The sequence below is a fragment of the Lathyrus oleraceus genome, chromosome 4 (genome assembly GCF_024323335.1).
Source record: "Lathyrus oleraceus cultivar Zhongwan6 chromosome 4, CAAS_Psat_ZW6_1.0, whole genome shotgun sequence".
Taxonomy (NCBI): Eukaryota; Viridiplantae; Streptophyta; class Magnoliopsida; order Fabales; family Fabaceae; genus Lathyrus; species Lathyrus oleraceus.
Window position 1 is genome coordinate 185650889 of NC_066582.1, and position 25061 is coordinate 185675949.

The 25061-nt window shown below is 34.8% G+C and overlaps 1 protein-coding gene across 1 annotated transcript; it reads left to right on the forward strand.

Moving 5' to 3' along the window:
- Positions 1-17726: 17726 nt before the first annotated feature.
- LOC127074435 (uncharacterized acetyltransferase At3g50280) lies at positions 17727-19256 on the forward strand. Its single transcript, XM_051015757.1, has one exon. It carries the CDS (start codon positions 17801-17803, stop codon positions 19124-19126), a length of 1326 nt encoding a protein of 441 aa, XP_050871714.1. The 5' UTR covers positions 17727-17800; the 3' UTR covers positions 19127-19256.
- The last annotated feature ends 5805 nt before the right edge of the window (positions 19257-25061 follow it).

Genomic DNA, 25061 nt, shown 5'->3' on the forward strand with positions numbered 1-25061 from the left:
TTTGTAAACCTCACGGGTGCAACTCAATTTCAATCAAGCTCTCCAATCAGGCACATGACTTTTGCAGGGATAACTTGCGTGGTTTCCCACTTTATTTGTGGGATAACCCCTGGAGGTTCATTCCGATTACCTGTACTGACCCACTTTCTTTGATGATGTTAGCTTGGAAGGATCTCAGGGTTTCCCATTCCTCTAATTGCTGTTACTTCGGATCTTCATCCGCGTGGTACTTTTACATTTTCCCCGCATTTTACTGCTTTCCTAGCTGGAAGACCTCGATAGGAGGCAATGTTTTTGTGTTTACTTTATGCAGGTTCCTTTGTCCAAGGTTAAGAGCTATGAGGTCTTATCCTCATTACCCTTTTGCATGCGCGTTCCTACAATACAAACAAACCCTTCATTGATTTTTCTTCTCCATAACACACGTTTACTCCTTCTACTACAGGCGAGTAAGTCTCCAAAGGTCGAGCATCCGGTAGATTGCGTAGTAACGTTGTTCGTCCAAAACCCAATCCATAACCCCGTAGTTAGCCGAACTACGGCTTGCTCTGATTCTCATTCCAGATGAGATACGTAGGCATAAGACGCGATGTCTTAGCGAGCACACATCCCCCAACCCATAGGTTAGCCGAGCTACGAAGACTCTGATTCTCATATTCAGATGAGATACGTATGCAGTGGATGCGACATCCGTGCGAGTAATTTCTCTTAACCTTTTTAGTAAATAAACACATTAGGTAAACCCACACCCTTTAGACAAAAACCACAAAAGTGGATCCCGTAGAGTACTATGGATGCGTAGGGGTGCTAATACCTTCCCTTCGCATAACCGACTCCCGAACCCAAGATTTGGTTGCGAGACCCCGTCTTGTCCTTTCCTTTTTCAGGTTTACTTCGAGCGTTTCCTTTCCCTCCTTTGGGATGAATAACGCACGGTGGCGACTCTTCTGTCTTTTTCTTTCGCCGGTTGTTTTTTCGCACACTGTATTTTTCAGGTTGCGACATGGATGATAAAGAGGAAGGAGTCAATGTCATAGAGGATGTTGGAACATTCCTTGATACTTCAACAGACATACCAGTCAAGTCTGAAGAGGTACAGGAAACTCCTCCTGAATGTGAGGTAGATGCATCCAACAAAGTGCCTTCTATCAGAATTCAGAAAGACCACCCTAAGGATCTTATCATAGGGGATCCCAATAGTGGTGTAACTACCAGATCAAGGGAGAATAGCTCAAATTCCTGTTTTGTATCCAAGGTTGAACCAAAAAATGTGAAAGAAGCCCTGACTGATGAATATTGGATCAATGCCATGCAAGATGAACTGGAGCAGTTTAAAAGGAATGAAGTATGGGAGTTAGTTCCACGACCTGAAGAGACTAACATCATTGGTACCAAGTGGATTTACAAGAACAAGTCTGATGAGAAAGGAGTAATCACTAGGAATAAAGCAAGACTAGTGGCACAAGGGTATACTCAAGTTGAAGGGGTTGATTTTGATGAGACGTTTCCACCTGTTGCAAGACTTGAGTCAATAAGATTGCTGTTAGGTGTGGCCTGCATCCTAAAGTTCAAATTGTTCCAAATGGATGTGAAGAGTTCCTTTTTAAATGGCTACTTGAATGAAGAAGTCTATGTGGAACAACCTAAAGGGTTCTGTGATCCTAACCTGCCTAAACATGTGTACAAGTTGAGGAAAGCTTTGTATGGGTTGAAGCAAGCTCCTAGAGCTTGGTATGAAAGGTTGACTGAATTTCTGACCTCTCATGGGTACAGAAAAGGAGGGATAGATAAGACCTTGTTTGTGAAGGATGAAGATGGCAAAATCATGATTGCCCAAATTTATGTGGATGATATTGTCTTTGGTGGAATGTTAGAGCAAATGGTGAAACATTTTGTTCACCAGATGCAATCTGAGTTTGAAATGAGTCTGGTTGGGGAATTGACTTATTTTCTTGGAATGCAAGTTAACCAAATGGAGGATTCTATGTTTGTCTCCCAAAGCAAATATGCCAAAAACATAGTTAAGAAGTTTGGTATGGATAATGCTAGGCACAAAAGAACTCCTGCACCTACTCATTTAAAATTAACCAAAGATGAAGGAGGTCCTAGTGTTGATCAATGCTTGTATAGAAGCATGATAGGTAGTCTACTATATCTAACTGCCAGTAGACCTGATATTTCCTATGCAGTTGGAGTGTGTGCTAGATACCAAGCAGAACCCAAAGTGAGCCACTTAAATCAAGTCAAGAGGATTCTCAAGTATGTCAATGGGACTTGTGACTATGGTATGCTATACTCTCATGGCTCTGAGCCTGTCTTATCTGGGTATTGTGATGCTGATTGGGCTGGGAGTGCTGATGACAGAAAAAGCACATTAGGAGGATGTTTCTTCTTGGGAAACAATCTCATATCATGGTTCAGCAAGAAACAGAACTGTGTATCACTGTCCACTGCAGAGGCTGAGTACATAGCAGCTGGAAGCAGTTGTTCCCAACTAGTGTGGATGAAACAGATGCTGACTGAGTACAATGTCTCTCAGAATGTCATGACATTATTCTGTGACAATCTCAGTGCCATCAATATTTCAAAGAATCCCATCCAACACAGCAGGACCAAACATATTGACATTAGACATCACTTCATCAGAGATCTGGTGGAAGACAAAGTGATTACCTTGGAACATGCAGCCACTGAACTACAACTTGCTGACATATTCACAAAGGCTTTGGATGCTACTCAGTTTGAAAATTTAAGGGGAAAATTGGGAATATGCCTTTCTGAGGATTTATAGCGACCAATGATGTTTGGAATGTATTGTTTAATATTTCTAATTATTAAACAATTGAAAGTGTGCTCTGATTGGTCAACAAATCATAGCTATTTCACTTGCTGCAAGTGTATTAACAAGATGTTAATGGGATATCCTAACATGAGACAACCTATGTACCTGCTGAAGTTCATGCAGGAGTGGTTCAAGATGTCATACACAAAGTCATGGCATCTGATATACCTGTTGTGAAGACAGAGTGTGTCTCTACTTGATCAAAGCTGTGAAGCAAGATCAAGTGGATGCTGTCTTGATCAAGGCTGAGAAGCAAGATCAAGTGGATGCTGTCTTGATCAAGGCTGAGAAGCAAGATCAAGATTGTGTTTCTGTCATTTATGTGTAATTCTGTTTTATTTTGGTCTGTAATTTAAAGTGTTGCTTTGACAACATTTTTGACAAAAAGGAGGAGTAACACCTGTGGTGCCCCAGGACAACAAATTTGCTATGTGCTTGAACAGATATTGATGCAGCTTGATGTTCAACTCCTATGTGTGATGAGTGTATGTGTGCTGCTGTTAGAAGTTTTTATTTAACTTCTGTGTGTGAGCTGCTGTTAGAAATTTTTATTTAACTTCTGTGTGTGAGCTGCTGTTAGAAGTTTTTATTTAACTTTTGTGTGTGTTGAGTGTGTTGCTGCTCTGAGTGTATTAGCTAGGTTAATTTCCCTGCTAGATGTGTGTTTTTCTGCTGCTGTGAACTCTGTTGAGATGCCAAGTTGTTTTAGCCAAAAATGTGCCAAAGGGGGAGTTTGTAGATGTTTGATTGGCTGCATTTTGTGGTAAAACACTAACTGGACTATAATGTCTTGACTGATGTCATGACATGCTTTGGAGATGTTTGATTGGCGGCATTGTGTGTTAGAACATCTAACTGTACTCTGATGTCTTGACTGATGTCATGACATACTTGAGTAGTATGCTGCAGGTTTAGCTAATACAGGATTTACTGAATTTCAAACTAAATGTTGTGACATTCATCCCTGTCAGCAGATACTGAGGTATAGAATAGTTGGTTGTCTGCTATAACTCAATATTTATTTCAGTCTGTTTATCAAGGGATTAACAGACCTGGTATAAGGCCTACTGTCTAAATGTCAAACTGGATGTTATGACATTCATCAGTGACAGCATATACTGAATAATAGGCAGGTTGGTTTTTCTGCTTCAGCTCAGTATTTATTTCAGTCTATTCATCAGGAGGATAACAGACCTGGCATAAGGCTCATTGTCAAAATGTCAAACTGGATGTTTTGACATTTATAACTGTAAGCTGATACTGAAGTATAGACTGGTTGGTCTTTTCCAGTACAACATTTAGTACAGTCTGTTTTCAGGAAAATAACAGACTTAGCATATGGTCTATGTTCTGGACGTCAAACTGAATGTTGTGACATTCATTCTTGACAACATATGCTAAATTGTAGGATGGTTAGTTTTTCTGTTTCAGTATTTTTCTCAGGCAATTTTTCAGGAATCCAACAGCTGAGCTAAAATCTAGGAAACTAACAACTGAGCTACAATTAATGAACCTAACAAATAGCCTATTTGTTAGCACCCTAATATGTGGAAATTAGGTTAACTTGCTTAACCTTAATTTTAGGAAATACAAGTACAAGGCCCAAGTGCTGCAATATAAAAGGATGGCAATCCTTCTTTCAGAACTCAGGGGTTTTTAAGCGTGAAGCATTCATTGTACCATTGTTCTTCACTGCTGTATTTTATGTGTGTCTTGTATTAGGTGTATCTTGTGAGCCAAACAATTATCACTTAGATGATTGCATTGGACTAGGGTGTTCATTGAGTTGTAAGTGTTGTGTCACTCTAAGCTTTTAAGAGTGAGTGCTGTGTATCTTGATTAAAGCTGTTAAGCACAATCAAGAGTTGTTTGAAGTATAACTTCACCATTAACTTTAATCTAATTAAAGGTTGTAATCACTACGGTGATTGAGGGGGAGTGAGTAGGAACTCTGGTCTTAGTTTAAGATTGAAATTGCATCGGGTAGGTATTAAGTGATAGGATTAAACAGTTGGTTTAAGGTCTGAATTAATACTACTAATAGTGGATTTCCTCCCTGGCTTGGTAGCCCCCAGACGTAGGTGTGTGTGACACCGAACTGGGTAAACAATTACTTGTGTTATTTACTGCACTTTACTTTTAAGTTCTGCATAATTCTTGTCTGCGCAGAATTGGATGTCATAACATCCCGTGTGACATCGATAGTCTGTTAACTAGAATTTCAAAGAGGATGAGACTATTCATGACTTCCACATGAATATTCTTGAAATTGCCAACACTTCTGGTGGCTTAGGAGAGAAAATGTCTGAAGAAAAACTTGTAAGAAAGATTCTCAGGTCATTGCCCAAGAGATTTGCCATGAAGGTCACTGCTATAGAAGAGGCTCAAGATTTCTGCAATATGAAGGTTGATGAGCTTATTGGTTCTCTCCAAACTTTTGAAATGGGCTTGTGTGAAAATGTTGAAAAGAAAAACAAGAGCATATGTTTTGTATCAAATACTGAAGAGGATTCAGAAGAAGAAGATATTGGTGGTGATGAAAGCATATCAGAAGCTATAGCCATGCTTGGAAGACAGTTCAACAAGTTCATAAAGAAGGTTGATCAAAAAGGTAGACCAAATGTCAAGAACTCTTCATCTGACATCCGTAGAAGATCAAAATCTGAAGAAAAGTTCAACCAAGGCAAGGGAATCCAGTGTCATGGATGTGAAGGTTTTGGACACATTAGAGATGAATGTCCTACCTTTCTCAAGATGCAAAAGAAGGTACTATCTGTCACCTGGTCTGATAGAGACTCTGAGAGTGAATCAGAAGGAGAATCTGCAAAACATGTCAATGCACTAACTAGTGTCTATGCCTCTGATGATGACTCAAGTGGAGATGAACTTACATTTGATGAACTTGCTGCTTCATATAAAGAGTTATATGTGAAAAGTGCAGAAGTGTGTATCCAAGGAGAAAAGCAGAAGAAACTCATCAAGGAGCTGGAAGCTGAGAAGAAGAAGCATCTGACAGTCATAGATGGTCTAAATGGTGAGATAACCTTGCTGACCTCTAAGCTAGATCAAATGACAAAATCCATCAGGATGCTGAATAAAGGAACTGACACTTTGGAAGAGATTCTAAAGGTGGGACAGAAATCAGGAACTATGTCTGGTTTAGGCTTTGTCAAGGAATCCTCAACTGAACTCAAAAGCTCAAAGGCTGAAGTTCAGAAAATCAAGCAGAAGTCACAACCAATGTCACAACATCAGGGAAACAGGAGGATTAACCATCAAAAGAAGAGATTTCAAAGATGGAGATGTCACTACTGTGGTAGATTTGGTCACATAAAACCCTTCTGTAACAGGTTGCATGGTTATCCTAACCAGACCCCTCAAGTCAGACCTAAGCAGAAGGCATCTAAGCATAATGCCCCCATCAAGAAACAACAATAGGTTGCTAGATTAGCTCACACATCTCTAAGGGCATCTACCAGAGAAGACTGGTATTTTGATAGTGGTTGCTCAAGACATATGACTGGGATAGAGAACTTATTGGTAGATAGACAACCTCATACTACCAGTTATGTGACCTTTGGTGATGGAGCTAAAGGAAGAATCAAAGGTGTTGGTAAGCTGAACAGTCCTGGAGTTCCAGAACTGAATAATATGTTGTTAGTAAAAGGACTAACTGCTAATATCATCAACATAAGCCAGCTATGTGATCAAGGCTTTAATGTACAATTCACTAAGGAAGAATGTGTTGTGAAGAATGGAGAAAATAAGGAAGTTATGAGAGGATCCAGATCCAAAGATAACTGCTATCTATGGGAACCTGAAGTCTCAAACTACTCCTCAATGTGCGCCTTAGCCAAGGAAGAAAAGGAAGTGAAGTTGTGGCATAAAACACTTGGACATCTTCATTTAAGAGGAATGAAGAAGATCGTATCCAAGGAAGCAGTTAGAGGAACCCCAAAGCTGCTTATGGATGAAGGAAAAGTCTGTGGAGAATGTCAGGTTGGCAAGCTAACCAAGATGTCATATCCTAAGCTTGGACATCCTACAACATCCAAAACCATGGAACTGTTGCACATGGACTTAATGGGACCTATGCAGATTGAAAGTCATGAGTTGTCCTCACCTATTATTCCTCAACAAAATGGTGTAGTTGAAAGGAAGAAACAAAACTGTGTATCATTACCCACTGCAGAAGCTGAGTACATAGCATCTGGTAGCCGTTGTTTCCAACTGGTATGGATGAAACAGATGCTGACTGAGTACAATGTCACTCAGAATGTCATGACATTGGATGCTACTCAGTTTGAGAATTTAAGGGGCAAATTTGGAATATGCCTTTCTGAGGAATTATAGCAACTAATGATGTTAGGAATGTACTGTTTAATATTTCAAATTATTAAACAATTGAAAGTGTGCTCTGATTGGTATAAGGAATTCAGGAAAGTGTATGTGAGAGGCAAGTGTGTAAATTTCTCTCATTCAGTGATCAACAAGTATTTGGGAAGGCCTTATGAAGCTCAACCTGAGCTTGAGGTGACTAACAACAAAATCTGTCAAGTCATCACTGCTAATCAGGCAAGGAAGTAGCCTCTCAAAGGAAAATTGGTGGCAAGTAAACTGAGTGTCACTTATGCAATGCTGCACGAGGTTGGATGCTGGCAGTCCTCATTGATGCCTGTTTGTAATTTTTTTTGGGCTCTTAATGAGTTCCTTGGAGTTGTTCATTATCTCAGCTATCACAGTTGTGTATGATGATGGTTTGCACTACTTAACTATTATGTTTTAACATGTTTAATGTTATAACATCTGTCCTAACATTCTCTGATAGACTAATTGACATTTATTTTGTCTAATTTGTCACCTTTGGTCAATTTTGACTAAAAAGGGGGAGTATGGTTGATAAGTGTTGATGTGGAATGTGGAAGCAGTTGTGTATGTAGCTGAACTGAAGGACAACTATTGTTGAAGGAAGTGCACAGGTGTTAAAACAAGAATGTTGATCTCTTTACAGATGTCAAAGAGGATGTCTGATATGGTGCACAGGCGTTAATGTTGAAGCAGATGTCAGACTGACATTCTGGCTGGTACAGGTGCTGGAGTTACAATATGTCAAAGAGGATGTCTGATATGGTACACAGGTGTTGATGTTGAAGCAGATGTCAGAATGATATTCTGGCTGGTACAGGTGCTGGAGTTACTAGTATCTGATGTATGCACAAATTTAGGAGGAGAAGGAGTACCCTTGTGCATTTGTGTGTCTTACTAGTTGCATCCTTAACTAGTAATTCTATTTTTGTTGCACAGATTTAGGGGGAGGAGAAGTACCCTTGTGCATGTGTGTATTACTAGTAACTATAAAGCTAGTAATTGTGTTGCTTCTGTTGCTGTTTAAACTACTGTTATGTTGTTTAACTGTTGATAGTTTACCTTGTGAACAAAAAGGAAAGATATATGTTTTAGCCAAAATTTGCCAAAGGGGGAGAAATTTTGGTAAAACAAAGAGTGTTCACAAGATGTTATGTGTGATGTTTTAAGATAAGATATCCTATGTACCTGTTGGAGTTCAAAAACATGTTCATGAAGTATTTGGTTCAGAATGTCATACACAAGGTCATGGCATCATATATGATATGTACCTGTTGGAGTTCAAGAACATGTTCATGCAGGAGTGTTTCAAGATGTCATACACAAAGTCATGGCATCTGATATGGATGTACCTGCTGTGAAGAAAGAGTGTGTGTCTACTTGATCAAAGCTGTGAAGCAAGATCAAGTGGGTGTTGTCTTGATCAAGGCTGAGAAGCAAGATTAAGAGGAGGTATTCTTAATTGAAACTGTGAAGTAAAATCAAGATTGTGTCTCTGACAAGTATGTGTCATTTTATTTTGTTTTGGTCTGTAATTTTAAGTGTTGCTTTGGCAACATTTTTGACAAAAAGGGGGAGTAACACCTGTGCCCCAGGACAATAGATTTGCTATGTGCTGGAACAGATATTGAAGATCCTCTAATCCAGAGGTTGTGTTGCAGCTTGATGTTCACCTTCTATGTGTGATGAGTGTGAGTGTGTGCTGTTTGAAGTTTTTATTTAACTTCTATATGTGCTGCTGTTTGAAGTTTTTATTTAACTTCTATGTGTGCTGCTGTTTGAAGTTTTTATTTAACTTCTGTGTGTGCTGCTGTTTGAAGTTTCTACTTAACTTCTGTGTATGTGCTGAGTGTGTTGCTGTTCTGAGTGTATTAGCTATGGTATTACTCTGCTAGGATGTGTGTTTTCCGCTGCTGTGAACTCTGTTGTGATGCCAAGTTGTTTTAGCCAAAAATTTGCCAAAGGGGGAGTTTGTATATGTTTGATTGGCTGTATTTTGTGTTAAAACACTAACTGTATTCTGATGTCTTGACTGATGTCATGACATGCTTTGTAGATGTTTGATTGGCTGCATTCTGTGTTAAAACACTAACTGTACTCTGATGTCTTGACTGTTGTCATGACATACTTGAGTAGTATGCTGCAGGTTTAGCTAATACAAGATTTACTGAATGTCAAACTAGATGTTATGACATTCATCCATGACAGCAAATACTGAACTATATGATAGTTGGTTTTTCTGTTATAGCTCAGTATTGAGTTCAGTCTGTGTTTCAGGAGAGTAGCAGACTTGGCACATAGCCTACTGTCTGAATGTCAAACAGAATGTTATGACATTCATCATTGACAGCATATACTGAATAATAGGCAGGTTGGTTTTTCTGCTACAGTTCAGTATTTATTTCAGTCTATTTTTTTCAGGAGAATAACAGACCTGGCATATGGCCCATTGTGTAAATGTCAAACTGGATGTTATGACATTTATCTCTAACAGCTGATACTGAAGTATAGACTGGTTGGTCTTTTACAGTTCAACATTTAGTACAATCTGTTTTCAGAAGAATAACATATCTAGCATATGGTCTATGTTCTGGACGTCAAACTGAATGTTGTGACATTCATTCCTGACAGCATATGCTAAAGTGTAGGACGGTTAGTTTTTCTGTTTCAGTATTTTTCTCAGGCTATTTTTCAGGAATCCAACAGCTGAGTTAAAATCCAGGAAACTAACAACTGAGCTACAATTAATGAACCTAACAAATAGCCTATTTGTTAGCACCCTAATATGTGGAAATTAGGTTAACTTGCTTAACCTTAATTTTAGGAAATACAAGTACAAGGCCCAAGTGCTGCAATATAAAATGATGGCAATCCTTCTTTCAGAACTCAGGGGTTTTAAGCGTGAAGCATTCATTGTTCCAGTATACTTCACTGCTGTATTTTTATGTGTGTCTTGTATTAGGTTTAACTTGTGAGCCAAGCAATTATCACCTAGATGATTGCACTGGACTAGGGTGTTCATTGAGTTGTAAGTGTTGTGTCACTCTAAGCTTTTAAGCGTGAGTGCTGTGTATCTTGATTAAAGCTGTTAAGCACAATCAAGAGTTGTTTGAAGTATAACTTCGTCATTAACTTTAATCCAATTAAAGGTTGTAATCACTGTGGTGATTGAGGGGGAGTGAGTAGGAACTCTGATCTTAGTTTAAGATTGAAATTGCATTGGGTAGGTATTAAGTGATAGGATTAAACATTTGGTTTAAGGTCTGAATTAATACTACTAATAGTGGATTTCCTCCCTGGCTTGGTAGCCCCCAGACGTAGGTGTGTTTGTCACCGAACTGGGTAAACAATTCCTTGTGTTATTTACTGCACTTACATTTACCTGTTGTAAACATTCCTGTCTGCGCAGAATCGGATGTCATAACATCCTGTGTGACATCGATAGTCTGTTAACTAGAATTTCAAAAATTCGTAACCCTTGAAAAAGTGCAGAATTTCCTCTTAAAAAGAGCTCATAATGGATCTGACGCGTCAGAAAAAGCCCCAAAAAGGAGCCAATGCACGCATGATGACTTGCATCGCGCATGCGATGCAACCTTTATGTCACTATCACGGGCGCGATGCAGCGCATGATTATTCTAGTGGTTGCACGTTTTTGCTCCCTTTTTCACCTGAATTTTTACTAAGTCTAATTTCTTCACCCTTAGCTAGTTTTTTTTCTCATTCTTTGGTCTTTCTTCTTCATTTTAGCTCATGTTTCACTTGTTTTGATCCAATTATTCGACTAAATTCATGCAATAATAGATTGTCATCAACCTACTGAAAAGCTATGATAATTTTTTTGTCTTTGTCAACCGATTGACTCCTTGTCCCAATTGATTGAGAGAGTAAAAAAGTCTTCCCTAAATGATTGGGACAACTTCTTAATGATACGTAATAGCTAGATATATTGTATTATCATTTATAACTTAATAATTGATTATTTCTTAGGCCATCAACCGATTGGAACATGTTGCCAATTGATTGACAAGTCAAAAAATGCATTAATAACTATTTCTTTTATGAGCCAATCTTTAGCCTACAAATAAATGTCCCTTTCCTCATTTCAAATCATCCATAATAGTGTTTCATTTCACACTTTTCACTCTCTCTCTAAAAATTTTCTTTGATTACTTTCGCACACTAAAAGTTTAGCAGAAGTGCTTTTTTCGAGAAAGTTCTTTTGTGAGTGAGGAAAAGTGTAATTTTGGAAGGGTAGATTTGTAAGTTCACCAAGGAACTTTTATTTATACATTGGTTGAACATTTTATCATATTAGGGATTATTTGGGTTACAAGCCAAACCCGTAAAAAACATTAGTTTGGGGATTGTGTGATTAAACCCTTGCTTAAATTAAGGGTTAATACATATTCTTCTCCTCCTACCATATGAGCGGTTTTTGAAAACCCCCCTTGTAATTCCCCCCCCCCCCCCCCCCCCCTAATATTTGAAGATTCATTTATTTTGACCCCTCATGAGACCTAGTCATCAGAATTTTTGACGTGACATTTTTTTTTAAATTGTAATTTTTAAGGGTTAAATATGTTTTTCGTCATATAAATATCCCAACATTCAATTTTAGTCTCTAAAAAATTTTCTTTCAAAGAATGGTCCTCCTAAAGTTTTCCGTCCACACTTTTGATCCCTGTCGTTTATTTCATCTAACGGAAGTTGGTGTGGCACGCCACGTCGTTTAAAGTGTTGACAACAAAAAAAATGCTTTAGATTGTTGGGGGATTTTAATCCTCCCTAACACGGGTTTAGATTTCTTTAACTCTTCTTCTCTATTCACCATGTTGCTCAAACACATGTTCCTCCCTCTTCTTCCAACACCAAACATATCCTGAAAAGTAGCTATCAATAAGGACAAGACAACTTGTAGATAACATCCAATTCTACAAAGTAGAGAAATCATGTGCCAAATATTTCACAGATTAAACCTCTCAAGCTTAGGCCTCAACCCAATAACATGTTATAGCCTATTAGCATAAGGAAACAATTCTCCCAAGTCAAAATCTGGTGCAACCTTTATTGGGTCTTTTATCATTGATATAAATTCTTCTTGTTCTTTGCATTTATCGCCATAGGCAGAGACATAAATTGTGAAAGAAATTTTTTAGAAGGATCATTCTTTGAAGGAAAATATTTGAGAGACTAAAATTAAATGTTAAGATATTTATAAGGACTTCAAACATATTTAACCCCTTTTTTAATGACATGGAAAATTTAGTTTCTTTTTTTATTTTTTTATTTTTTTTAATCCAGGTTGACTTTTTTATTTTTATTTTTATAAATTTTGAAAATTTAAAACATAAAACAATCCAATTGTTTTATCAAAGGCATGATTCGAACACAAGTTCTCTCCCTTAAGGACAAGGTAGTTGAACTTTGGTTGTGATTAATAATTCTTTCAATTATATTTACATTCAACTTCATCATCAACAATCCATCAATGTAACATTGAACACAATATCTAAATATGTTACTATCACTGTATCAAATCCAAAATCTTTTTTTCACTGCATTGACTTTGGTATCAACAACATTTGCTGTTATTGTTTACAATCTTGTTCATGTCATCACTTTCATCCATGCCATCTTGTTTTTATCAACAATAATGCTAACAGTAGACACAAAATTGTTGGTGTTTTATGTGGTCTTGGAAGCTGTTTTAGTTTTTCGTTTTGCTTATTATTCAGGCTAAGACGAGTAAAGAGTATCTAAGTTATTTTTTCTCACACACATTATATCAAACACCTTATGTGCATATTCAAAATCACCACCACCACCACCATCTTTCACAAATATATCAATCAACTCACAATCAACACAAACATGAGAATCAAAGTAATATGTCTTCAAAACAAATTCAAACGAACTCAACTCAGTTTCAAAAAACATCGAATTCAAACACGCAAACTCTCAAATCGAAACAGTAAAGCAATACTCATTAGGAAAAATCCCATCTTGGAAAAGCAATTCAATAAACATTTGAAGGGCTTTGGAGAAATTTTGACTTTTATCAAGAAGTTTGCTTAGCTGAGAGTTGTTGTTCAGATGCATGCTTTGTGGAGTTGGGAGGTGTTGAAATTGTTGAAGTTTTGTTGTTTATGTGATGATGATTATGAAGAGTTTGAATTTTTGTGATTGAGATGAGAAGGAAGAGAAGAGATAAGTTTATGATTGGGATTGATATTTCTCAAATTTCTACTCAGTTTTGATGCAGGATAAATATAAATTATGGGTTTGTAGATGAAAGGCTTGATGAATATTTGATGAATATGAAGACCATGAAGGAAAAAGATGGATGTATGTAATAATAATATTTCATAGAATAGTAAAATAAAGTGACTAGACCAAACTAGCCCAATGTTTAAGTGTGTACCCTATGAGGTAGGGAACCTGTGTTTGAATCCGTAGTTTTGGATTGTTTTAACTTTTAAATTTTCAAAGTTTATATAAAAAAAAGTCAACCTAAATTAAAATTAAAAAAAAGAAGCCAACTAAGATTTCCATGTCATTACAAAAACTAAAATAAAAAAAAGCGTGTCATGTCAAAGATTCTGATGATTAGACTCATGAAGAGCAAAACAAAAAGGGGAATCTTCAAATATTAAGGAAAAAATCAAACTTTTTTTATAGTTTTATTTCAAAAACCGCTTATATGGTGGGGGGAGAATATGTATTAACCCTTAAATTAAAGCTCAGTCCGTGATAAAAGCTTTCTTAGGTTTTTGGTCAGCCCGTGTAAAACTAAGTTAAGGTTAAGGCTTAGCTCGATATTAAAAGTTTAGTTAGGTTCGAGATTAGTCCGATATTAAAATCTCATTGTTATTGGTTAACCCGGTATAAAACCAATGTTTAAGGTTCCTGAGCTCAAACCCGGTGTTAAAAGCTTTCAAGATTTGCCTAGAAGCTTGAAGACTAAGCGCTCTAAGACTCATGTGGAAAGGAGACTAACCGCTTCAATCCTCCGTTTGGAAGGAAGACTCACCGCTTCACTTCATAGTTTGATGTTTGGTTGGAAGCTAACCTTAAACTTCATTTTTTCTTATATAAGGGAATTCGTGAGTATAACCTACTAAAAATTCTCAAGTTTATTGGATACTCTCAAGATCAATTCTTGGGGAGAGGAGTCTGTCTTTTTCTTTATTTGATCGAATCTCTATAACTTCCCGTGTTCTCTTTCCCTTAAACTCTTTAATTTCCTCACTTTACATTATGCATTTTATTTTCTGCTACTTAGTATTAAAACAACTTTCAAAATATTTTAAAACTCGAATTTTAATTTCAAAAGTTTTTCAAAACCAAGTTTGTCTGAAACACACACTTCACCTCCTCTTGTATGTGAAGTCACATGTCCAATAGATCTTACCCTCCTTTATGTTCTCAGTGTGGGTCAACAGATTATCCAATTTGGATCTTAGAATAATGAGAGTAGTGGTGTTCTCAGGAAGCCAAAATCAATAGGAGGTTTCATACCGTTTAAGTACACAACTTCCACATAAGAATATTGATGTATTCTAAGATATTTTTAACAACATTTGATCCCCATAATCCTATTTATACAAGTTTGGATTCATTATGAACCACACACAACTATTAGTACAATCACGAGCTTACGAAACTGTTGACAAAATTTTAATAGTAGAAATTCAAACTATCAGATATTTCATAGCACTCTTAAATATCCAGTAAATGAACAAACTTTTCAAAAAGTCGGTGATTTTACCTTATAGATTTTTCAATATTTTAGAAAAATTTCAGTAATTCATGGTGTTTAAAAAAATGGTATATTTTTTCACCCACTAAGGACTTTTATATTACACTATGAGATATTTACATACATATACCACAATTTTTATTTAAACTACATGATTTTTTTCCTAAGCTATTTTTAACATTATGAAAAATATTACGGAAAATTGAGCTGTGTATGGTAATAGAGACTTATTAATGTAACGATTTATTTTACTCATCATGTTTTCATTTATTAATTTCTAAATTAATCATCTTTCTCTAATAAATATCATTTTATTTAACTTTTAAATAAAAAAATTTACACCTAGAAGTGGACGTTAATAGGATTAAAAATCCCTCTTAAATTGTAAGAAGAAGCGCCAATTGAATTAAAACCTCCTCTATAATTTGTATGGAGCGTCAATAGAATTAAAACTCCCTCTTAAATTTAGAAGGGAACGTCAATTGAATTAAAATCCCATTTATAATTTATATGGGGTTCCAATAGGATTAAAACCCTCTCTTAAATTTGTATGAAGATGTCAATAGAATTTAAACCCATTCTATAATTTAAAAGGGAACGTCAATAGGATTACAAATTCATCTTTCGATTTATTTAATTAATTATAATAATATTATTGTGATCATCTCTTCTTATTATGATGTCTGCAATATATGATATTATTTTGATCATATCTATTTGGAAAAGAAAATTTTAAGAAGAGATCTATAGATAATCACCTCTATTTATATAAAATTGAAATGACAAAAAACTTTATAATATTATATAATATAATAATATTAAATATTAATTAAATAAATCAATAAAAGAGGATTTTAATCCTGTCCCATTTAAAAGTATAGAGACTTTAATTCTATTAAACTCTCCATATAAATTTAAGTGGGAGCTTTAATCTTATTAAAGCCGTAATACAAATTATAGAGGGAATTTTAGTCTAATTTACACTCCTAAATTTAATATTATTGATGTCCCTTTTTCGTGTAAATTTTTGTTTGTTTGAAAATTAGGTGTATTTATGAAGAAAGAGTGTTAGTTTGAAAAATAATAGGTGAAAACAGTGTTATTATAGTAAAAGTTTCTCATTTAACACTTAATTAACTTTTATGTTCAACTAAAAGGATGAAAGGAAAAAAGAAAAAAGGAAAAAGTGAAGAATCGATGAAATTTATTTTTGTTGATGGACTAGTTAATGAAATTTATTGAGTACTCGTGCACAAGTTCGGATACATTGGCAAACTCCATTAAGTTTCATCTAAAGTTTGAAATGAGGTCACCATTGAAGCATTATTAAAAGTTTGACATTGACATCATTAAAGCTTGAGTTATATCAACATTATAAACCATTAAAGTTTCAAATGATGTAATTATCATTGCAGCATTCAAAGGTTCAAATAATAGCAACCTTAATGGTTGATAGCAACTTCACTACTTAAATCACATACCTTTTTAAAAAATAAAATAACTTGTGCGTCTGAGACACATATTAAAAAATAAAAAATAAAAAATTTGTATTAAAATAAAATAAAATTATAATTATTAATATATATTAAATTTAACACACAAATTTAAATAAATTTTTATTATATTTATCTTGTGTCTTTAGAACACACATTAACATTATTAAAAAATAATAATACCCCATCTATCTCACTTACTCAATCCCTAACTATAATAATAACAATATATATATATATATATATATATATATATATATATATATATATATATATATATATATATATATATATATATATATATATATATATATATATATATATATATATATATATATATATATATATATTATATTTAGTTTATTTTCTCTTCCATTTTTCTATAAACAACAACTAATTGAAATTATTTTTTATTTTCTCATATAATATTTAAAAAAGACATGAGAATTTATTTATTTTAAAATAATTATAAAATATTAAATTTTGTTTATAAATCATAAAAAAATAGATAACATAATAGTGGTTTTATTCAATTATCAAATAGTTTTATTTCTGGGTGTGGGACAAGAGCCTCCCTTTCAATATATAACTTGTTTAATATTTTTAGCATTTTTTTTAATTGTGAAAAGTTAGTCAAAAGTTCAATAATATGTTTTTCTTTTAATTTTTTACCATCATAATTATTTTTGACTATATATTAAAAGAATTTGATACTGTAATCAACATGTCTGACTACTACTAAATCAATTTTGTGTGTAGATTCCCTTAAATCACATTTTTAAATGTCAAGTATATGAGTCTGAATTAATATTATAACAAGTTTAACTTTTGTGGGACAGATTAATTTTGTGTTTGATAAATGTATAAAAAAATAGTAAACTAAAAATGATATTAGTTTAGTTAAGTAAAAGTAAGTTACGTAATGATTCAGATATTTATAAATTATGATTTAAAAAAAATATATTTAAAAATTTGCAAATATTTAAATATTCAAAACAAATAATATCATTTTTTTTCCACATATATGTTACAAACGTGTCTAATAAGAATCTTATCCAAAATGAACTTAATTATTTTTAATAAATCTTTATATTATTTTTAATTTTTAATTTTTATTAAATTCATTTTACTTTATAAATAATAAAAAAAGTCCATTTTTGATCATTTTTTTAGAGTTTTTTATTTTTTATTTTTTTTATTTTTTATTTTTTATAAATGACTTCTTTAACACCAATTCAACTTTGCTGACTTAAAAGTTTTAAGAACATCTATAAGAATGGTCCTCTACCTACACTTGTTCACACAAGAAAGTAGAATTTCTCATTCTTCAAATCAACCATGTCTTCCATGAAACTCATATCAACCACTACAATTCAAGCTCCAACTCACATTAACACCAACATACCTCAAAAAATTCATTTAACCCCATGGGATCTCTCATCTCTCCAACTTGAAATGAACCAAAAAGGACTTCTCTTTCATAATCCCCAAAACCCAAATGAAACATCAAACCAAATCCAACATCTCAAAAACTCACTTTCCTCAACTTTTGCTTTCTTCCCACCTCTCTCCGGTCGTCTCATCGTCGACGACGACAACAAAAACAAAACCTCATGTTTCATCCTTTGCAACAACCTAGGTGCATTGTTTATCCATGCAATAGCTGAAAACATAAGTGTCTCCGACATTCTTAAACCAAACTATGTTCCTCCGATTGTTCAATCTTTTTTTCCATTAAATAAAGCCAAAAACTATGAAGGCACATCAAAACCATTACTTGCTGTGCAAGTTACTGAGCTTGTTGATGGTATCTTCATTGGCTTCTCAATCAATCATGCTGTTGTGGACGGTAAGTCGTTTTGGCATTTCATCAATTCATGGTCCGAAATCTCACGTGGTTTCGATCAACCATCGAAACTCCCAACATTTAATCATTGGTTTCTCGATGACTCAATTGAAACTCCCATTAAATTTCCTTTTACAAAAGAGGATAACCTAAAAACTACTGAAACTGATGAAAACTCTCTTCCACTTGAGAGGATTTTTCATTTTACAAAGGAGAAAATTGCGAAACTCAAATCAAAAGCTAATGAAGAGGCTAATACAAACAAAATATCTTCTCTACAAGCACTTTTAACTCATCTTTGGCGAAATGTGATTCGTTATCACAATATCGACCTTGAAGAAGAAATCATGTATTATTTAGTCATCGATGTTCGAGGGAGAGTTGTTCCGCCGTTGTCAAAGAATTACTTTGGAAATGCCTTGCAGGTTGGTGGTGTGAAAGTGAAAGCAAAGGAGCTATTTGTTGAAAGAGGGTTTGGAAAAGTTGCTTTTGAGATGAACAGGATGATACGTTCATATGGTGATGATACTTTGAAGAAAAACTATGAAAATTGGGTGAAAAATCCAAGCTTGTTTCAAGGAAGGCTTAGTAGTATTAAGGCTTTGGCAACTAGTAGTTCTCCAAGGTTTGATTTTTATGGTAATGATTTTGGTTGGGGGAGGCCTGTTGCTGTTAGAAGTGGGGGTGCAAATAAAAGTGATGGAACTATTACTATGTTTTGTGGGGAAGAAGAAGATAGGATTGATGTTGAAGTTTGTCTTTCTTATGATATTTTGGAAGCTATGGGAAATGATCCTCAATTCATAAATATCTTTTAATTTATTTATGTTATGTTATGAACTGTTATGTATTGTTAATTTGAGTTTTGAAAGAAATCTAAGCACAAATTCTTGATACGCAAGATGTTGTTGGATTCTTAAGAATAAAAATAAAACTTTGGACTTTTTAGTTTGGGCTTTGTTAGTCTTTGTTAATCCTTATATTAATTGAATGGTTTTTAACGGTTTGATGTTAAATTTGGGATTATGGTAGATCATTCTGTCAAGGTGATTGTCATAAGCATACAATCATGCTAGAAGTAGTAAGATCACAAGACTTATGGATTTAGCATGCATTTTTTTTATATTTTTATATTACAGATTCAAATAATGATATTAATGTACTAAATCAATCCAACATGTTTAATGATATTTTGGAAGCACATAAATCTTTTGGTATCATTCTTATGGTTGATCATTTTGTTGAGGTGTTCATGATAATTCCAAAATCATGCTTGAAACAGTGAAATCACAAAACTTATGGATTTGACATGTATTTTTTGGTATTGTAGGTTCTAACAATGATATTAATGTACTAAATCAATCCAACGTGTTTAATGATATTTTGGAAGGACAATACTTCCGGTATGCAATATACAATCAATGAGACTCCATATAATATATATATGCTATTATTTAGCTGATGGTATATATTGTGATTGAGCTACATTTGTAAAGACCATTTCAATGCCGCAAGGAGAAAAGAGAAAACTATTTGCACAACATCAAAAACCAGCTAGAAAGATTCTGGAGTGGGCATTTAGAGTGCTTCAATCTCGATTTGTAGTTATTTGTGGTCCAACGTGTCTTTAGCACATGGAAACCCTAAGCATATAATATATGATTGCATCATATTTCACATGATATTTGAAGACGAACAACACAAATATGGAGGTGATTTTGATTACTCTTATGATAATATAGATAATAACATCTCAACAACTGAAACATTTAACAATCCTCATCCGAATCTTGCAAAAAGACTACAAAGAAGAGTAAGTCTTCGTGAAAAACAAATTCATCATCAACTTCAAGGAGATTTAGTCAAGTATATTTGGAAACATTTTGGATATTGTTGAGATAATGTAATATAATCCAAGTTGTGTGTGGCACAAGTCCAAAAGTTAATTAGGTTTTAGAGTTTGTTATATTTGTTACTTAGTAGTCAAGACACTTAGTTGTATATAAATAAATACTTTATAAATCAGTTTTGTAACACAATCATGATTCAATAATATCAGGTAAAACCAGGTAAAAAAAGAGATGTGTATGAATGCATGATTATGCCACAATCACAAACATGTTGGGTTTAAAGGTTCAACATCACGAGCATGGAGTTATATGGACATGGTGACAACCATCCCACAGGGTATATATAGCTTTGGATGTCCCAAACAATAACCAGGTTCTAAAAAGATTTCCAGAGTCGTAAATCCATCTTTAGGATATTACCAGTTTAACGAATTGCTTGTAGACCAATAATATTATCAAGAGAACCTCGTTTGAGTGTAGTATTGTGTATCACCCAGACCAAGCCTACGCAGGAAAGGTCACCACACTACATCCTAAAAGGCCGATAGGGGTTAAAGTGTTCTAAGGTCTCTCAAAATCTCGGACTCCCGGATCTAAAATAATAACGCCATTACGACTACTCGCAAGACATTAGTACCTCCAAAGGGGTCTCATCTGAGCGGGGTTCTCATGCCAACCTACCAAGGCCTAACACCAATAAGGTTAACATGACTATACCACCATCCTAACTTAACTGCACTCAAGTTCGGATAAGGGACTTATCTCACCACACAGAGATCACCAAATACCCACAAATAAAAATAACAAACAAAAAGCAATAATATAAACACAGATAAACAAGCTAGGCTTAACCCACTTAGAGACGTGTCCCTAGTAGAGTCGCCAACTGTTGCGGCGGGAAAAAGTTTGAGATTAAGCTATTGATTAACTTAACTCAGAAAAGCAAGAGATGCCACCGAACTTTATTATTTCCAAAGGAAATGGGAAAAAGGTCGAACAAAACCCACAAAAGATAAAACAAAAGAGAAATCTGGATACATGGGTTGGTTATGCAAGGGGAATGTATTGTCACCCCTCACATCTATGGTACTCCATATGAACCACTTGAAAATCTACGTTTATGAAAAAACTGGGTTGTCTATTGATTGATTTTAATTTAAAAAGACATTTTGTCATATTCGAGTGGAAAACTCAACTTACTACCCATAAGTATGAGGAAATGAGCATTTGCACCATCTTGATATGGAGAACTTTCACTTGGACTTTCTCACAAGCACGTCTCAACATTCAAGTGGAAAATGTCAATCATTTCTCAATATATTATAAAAGTATAGTGGTTTGTATCACTACAAGAATAAACTAATATCCAATATTAAAAAAAGGCTCTTAAAGGAAAAGTGCACAAAGGCACACAAAAAAGTTTTATGAGGTTTGTCTTTTTCAGAAATTTTAAGAAAAGGAGTTTAAGTATGGTTACTTTTTTTAGCATTTATTGAGAAAAAGATTTCTGGATCACTTGACAAAGTCAAGGTTTTATTAAGAAAATGTGTGAAGTTTGAAAACAAGAAGTTTTTGAAATAGCGAGAAGTTTTGAAAATTGAAGAAGTGGGAAGGAGATGAAGAGACTATCCTAAAGCATAAATTAAATTTCATGAAATCAAATGTCTCATTGTAAGGAAGCCCAAAAGAAAGCCTTTGTGTGTGCAAGTGTACTAACCATAAGATGGAGCAAGCATTTGACATTGATCAAAACAAGCATTCCTTTCCCTTTGGATTAAGCCACAAGATGAATAAGCACATAAACAGATGAATATCAAAAGATCAAGATGAACAACAAATCCACAAAGAAACATCCAAGTCTTGAAATTGAAGATCAAAGGGTCCAGAGGGATCACAATGTCTCAGATGAATCACAAAGTATCAGATATACTCCAAGCAAGGGAAAACACCAAGTCTTAAGTTCCAAAATCCAAAATCCACCTCAATCAAGGGATAATAACACAAAGTCCGTAAGATCAGATTAAAGATTTTTAGGGTCTTAGCCAATTTTATCATGTTTTTTGTTCTTTTGAAATAAGAAAGCAATAAAAGCATAAAGTAAAAGGCAAGAATGCAAATGACATGAATGTAAATGACATAAGTGTAAAGAGCATAATGAAAAGTTAGGAGTTATGTGTTAGATGTTAGAAGGAAAATTCAAGTAATAACATTGGGATCCATCTATCAATAAGTCAAAGGACTCAAACATATGGTACACCAAGGGATAAACTATCATTAACTCAAAGTGTCAAAAATATGATCAAATGATCATCTATCAACATATTGAATTAGAGAAGATTGAGTCAACCAATGGACCATATATCAATGATTTAAAATGTTGAAGATCTCATCAACCAAGCAGTCACTCAAGCAAAGTCAAAAGAATGACAAAAATTGAATTAAAAATAAAATAAAAAGGATTAAAAATGGGAAATTAAAGATAAAATTCAAATCAAGCACCAAAATATAAAATAAATGGTTGAGAAAATTATGAGAAGTCAAGGAAAATATGAATAAACGAACCTAAAAAGTTGAATCTAAAAATGTTTAAAAATGGTCAAAAATAAAATTGAAAATGAAAATTAAATAAAAAATAAAGGAAAATATTAATTAAATGCAAAAATAATTTTAAAAATTATGCAAACAATATATGTGATGCAAAATATTTTTAAAGATTTTATGTGAAAATTTTTGGATCAAAGTGAGTTAAAAATCAATCAAAATAAAAGTAGAAAAGAGAACAAAAAATAAAATAAAAAATGTTTGAATTAGGGCGCCAACGACTACTTTATTAAAAAAGCGCGCGTAGGTCAGCTTCATTTTCAACCTTGAGTTGGTTTTGCAAGCTTCATGAACTCGTGTTTTTAGCCAGAATCAAACATGGGTTCTAGTGCCTAACACTTCATCGTTCATGTCTTTTTTTGCATCAGAGTCATTGATTGACTCTGAGCAAAGAGAATTTGCTTAAGAACACGAAGAATCCTAATTCTTCAAAGTAAAATTAAATGATGAATACGAAGAATAGATTCCAGGTAGTTGAGGGCTTTTGATCAGTGAATCAAGACGAACACACTGATAACTCGTTTACTCAAAAATGTAACTTGTATCTACCTTTTCAGTTGAAGCTTTAGAGGTCAATAATGGTTGATTTGGAGGCTAGGTTCCAAGGAGTTTCAAGCCACGACAATGCTTCAGTTAGCTTCAGAAGGTTCCGATGAGTGATTTTGGGTGAAGAAATGAAGCTAAAAGAGCTTGAGTCAAAGAAATGGTTAACTAATTTTTTGAGGTATCATGTTCAAATGATTTCCGAGTTTCTTTGGCTATCCAAGCTTCAAAGTGAAGGAAAATGTTTCCTCTATTTATAGGAAATGAAGTAAGGTCATGGTACGTGTGAAATGGAGATAAATTCATGTGAATTAGGTTAGAATTTTAATGATTTTCCAAGCATGTGATAGTTAGGGTGAAATGCATGAATTAGCACTTGAAACCAGTCATTTTGTGTTTGTTCATATGCGTTCTAGGTCCTCAAATAAGTTGCACATGTATAGGTCGTCCCAGATTGAAAATGGCATGAAATTCGTGACCTGAATGTTGCGCAAGAAATAGAGTTTGAAGTACCATGTTGGAGCTTAGGACAAATGAAATTCACTCGTGCATTTTGAGATATTCTCCGTGCCAAATGATCTCCTCATGGTGAAGAATAAAATCAAAAGGACGCTTGAGTTGAAAATGGCATGGTTGGAAAGTTGGGATCATGACCTGAAATTCTAGGCCAGGCATTAGGTCGACCAGGTCTTGGGCCTACTTTGTTACACACATGGGTGTAACACCCCAAAATTTGCCCTCCTCATTCATGCATTCATGTTTAGGACATTTAGCATTTCATATTGCATTTCATCATGTCAATCAGAATCAGATCCTAAAAGCTTGAACATCATCCGAGACACTTTGTGGGTTCTATCCGGGTGATCAGTCAACACAAGAGAAAGACTTGAGTTACTTCCAACAGGTTCAAATGGGGTCTATTCATCATTCCAAATGCTAATCCTGAAAGAGAAAGAATCTGTTCCTGAGCTGTCATGCTCGCTAGGCGAGCAGAATGGTTCACCTAGCGAACCTTGAACTGTCATGCTCGCTAGGCGAGCAGATCCTTCGCTAGGCGAAGTGCGCGCATTTCTGAAAATATAACAGAAAGTCATGGGCTTGAGCTGCCCTCATTTGAGCCCACCAATTCACAAGAATCAGGCTATAAATACTAGAGTTTCAGTGGAACAAAACCCTGGAGACAGACAGGAAAAAAGAGGCAGAGAAGGGAAACCTACGAACTAATCTGCAGCAACCTCCAGACAACTCTAAAAAGTTCACCCTGACTCACACACTTTTTTCACCTCTATCTCACGCAAACCCTAACATTGCCTTGCAAACCCAGTCGTGCCTTTCGAGTTTAATCGATCTCTCCAATCAGGTTTGCCCTTATTCCCATTACTCTATGCTTTTAATTTGAATACTCTGAATGTATGAGGTATCGTTGAGTTTTGCCCACAGGTTTAGATATGCATGAATGTATGAAACAATACCTGGAATGTTTAATCATTTCGTTTCTGATAGATACCATAGGGTTTAGAGTCCCTAAAATCGTACTGTTATCCATGGGAAATCCAGAACCCGCAGGCGTTCGCTAGCACCATCGCTAGGCGAGCCTGCAGCGAAGCTTCGCTAAGCTTTCGCTAGGCGATGCAGCAACGAGCGTGACAGCAATTGCTTTTCTGTTTGCTCTAAACTGTTTTGTGTTTGTTATGGCATTGCTTTCTCCTGATTCCATCCTGTTACTCTAACCCGTTTGTTGAGTTTTTGTGAGGGCTCA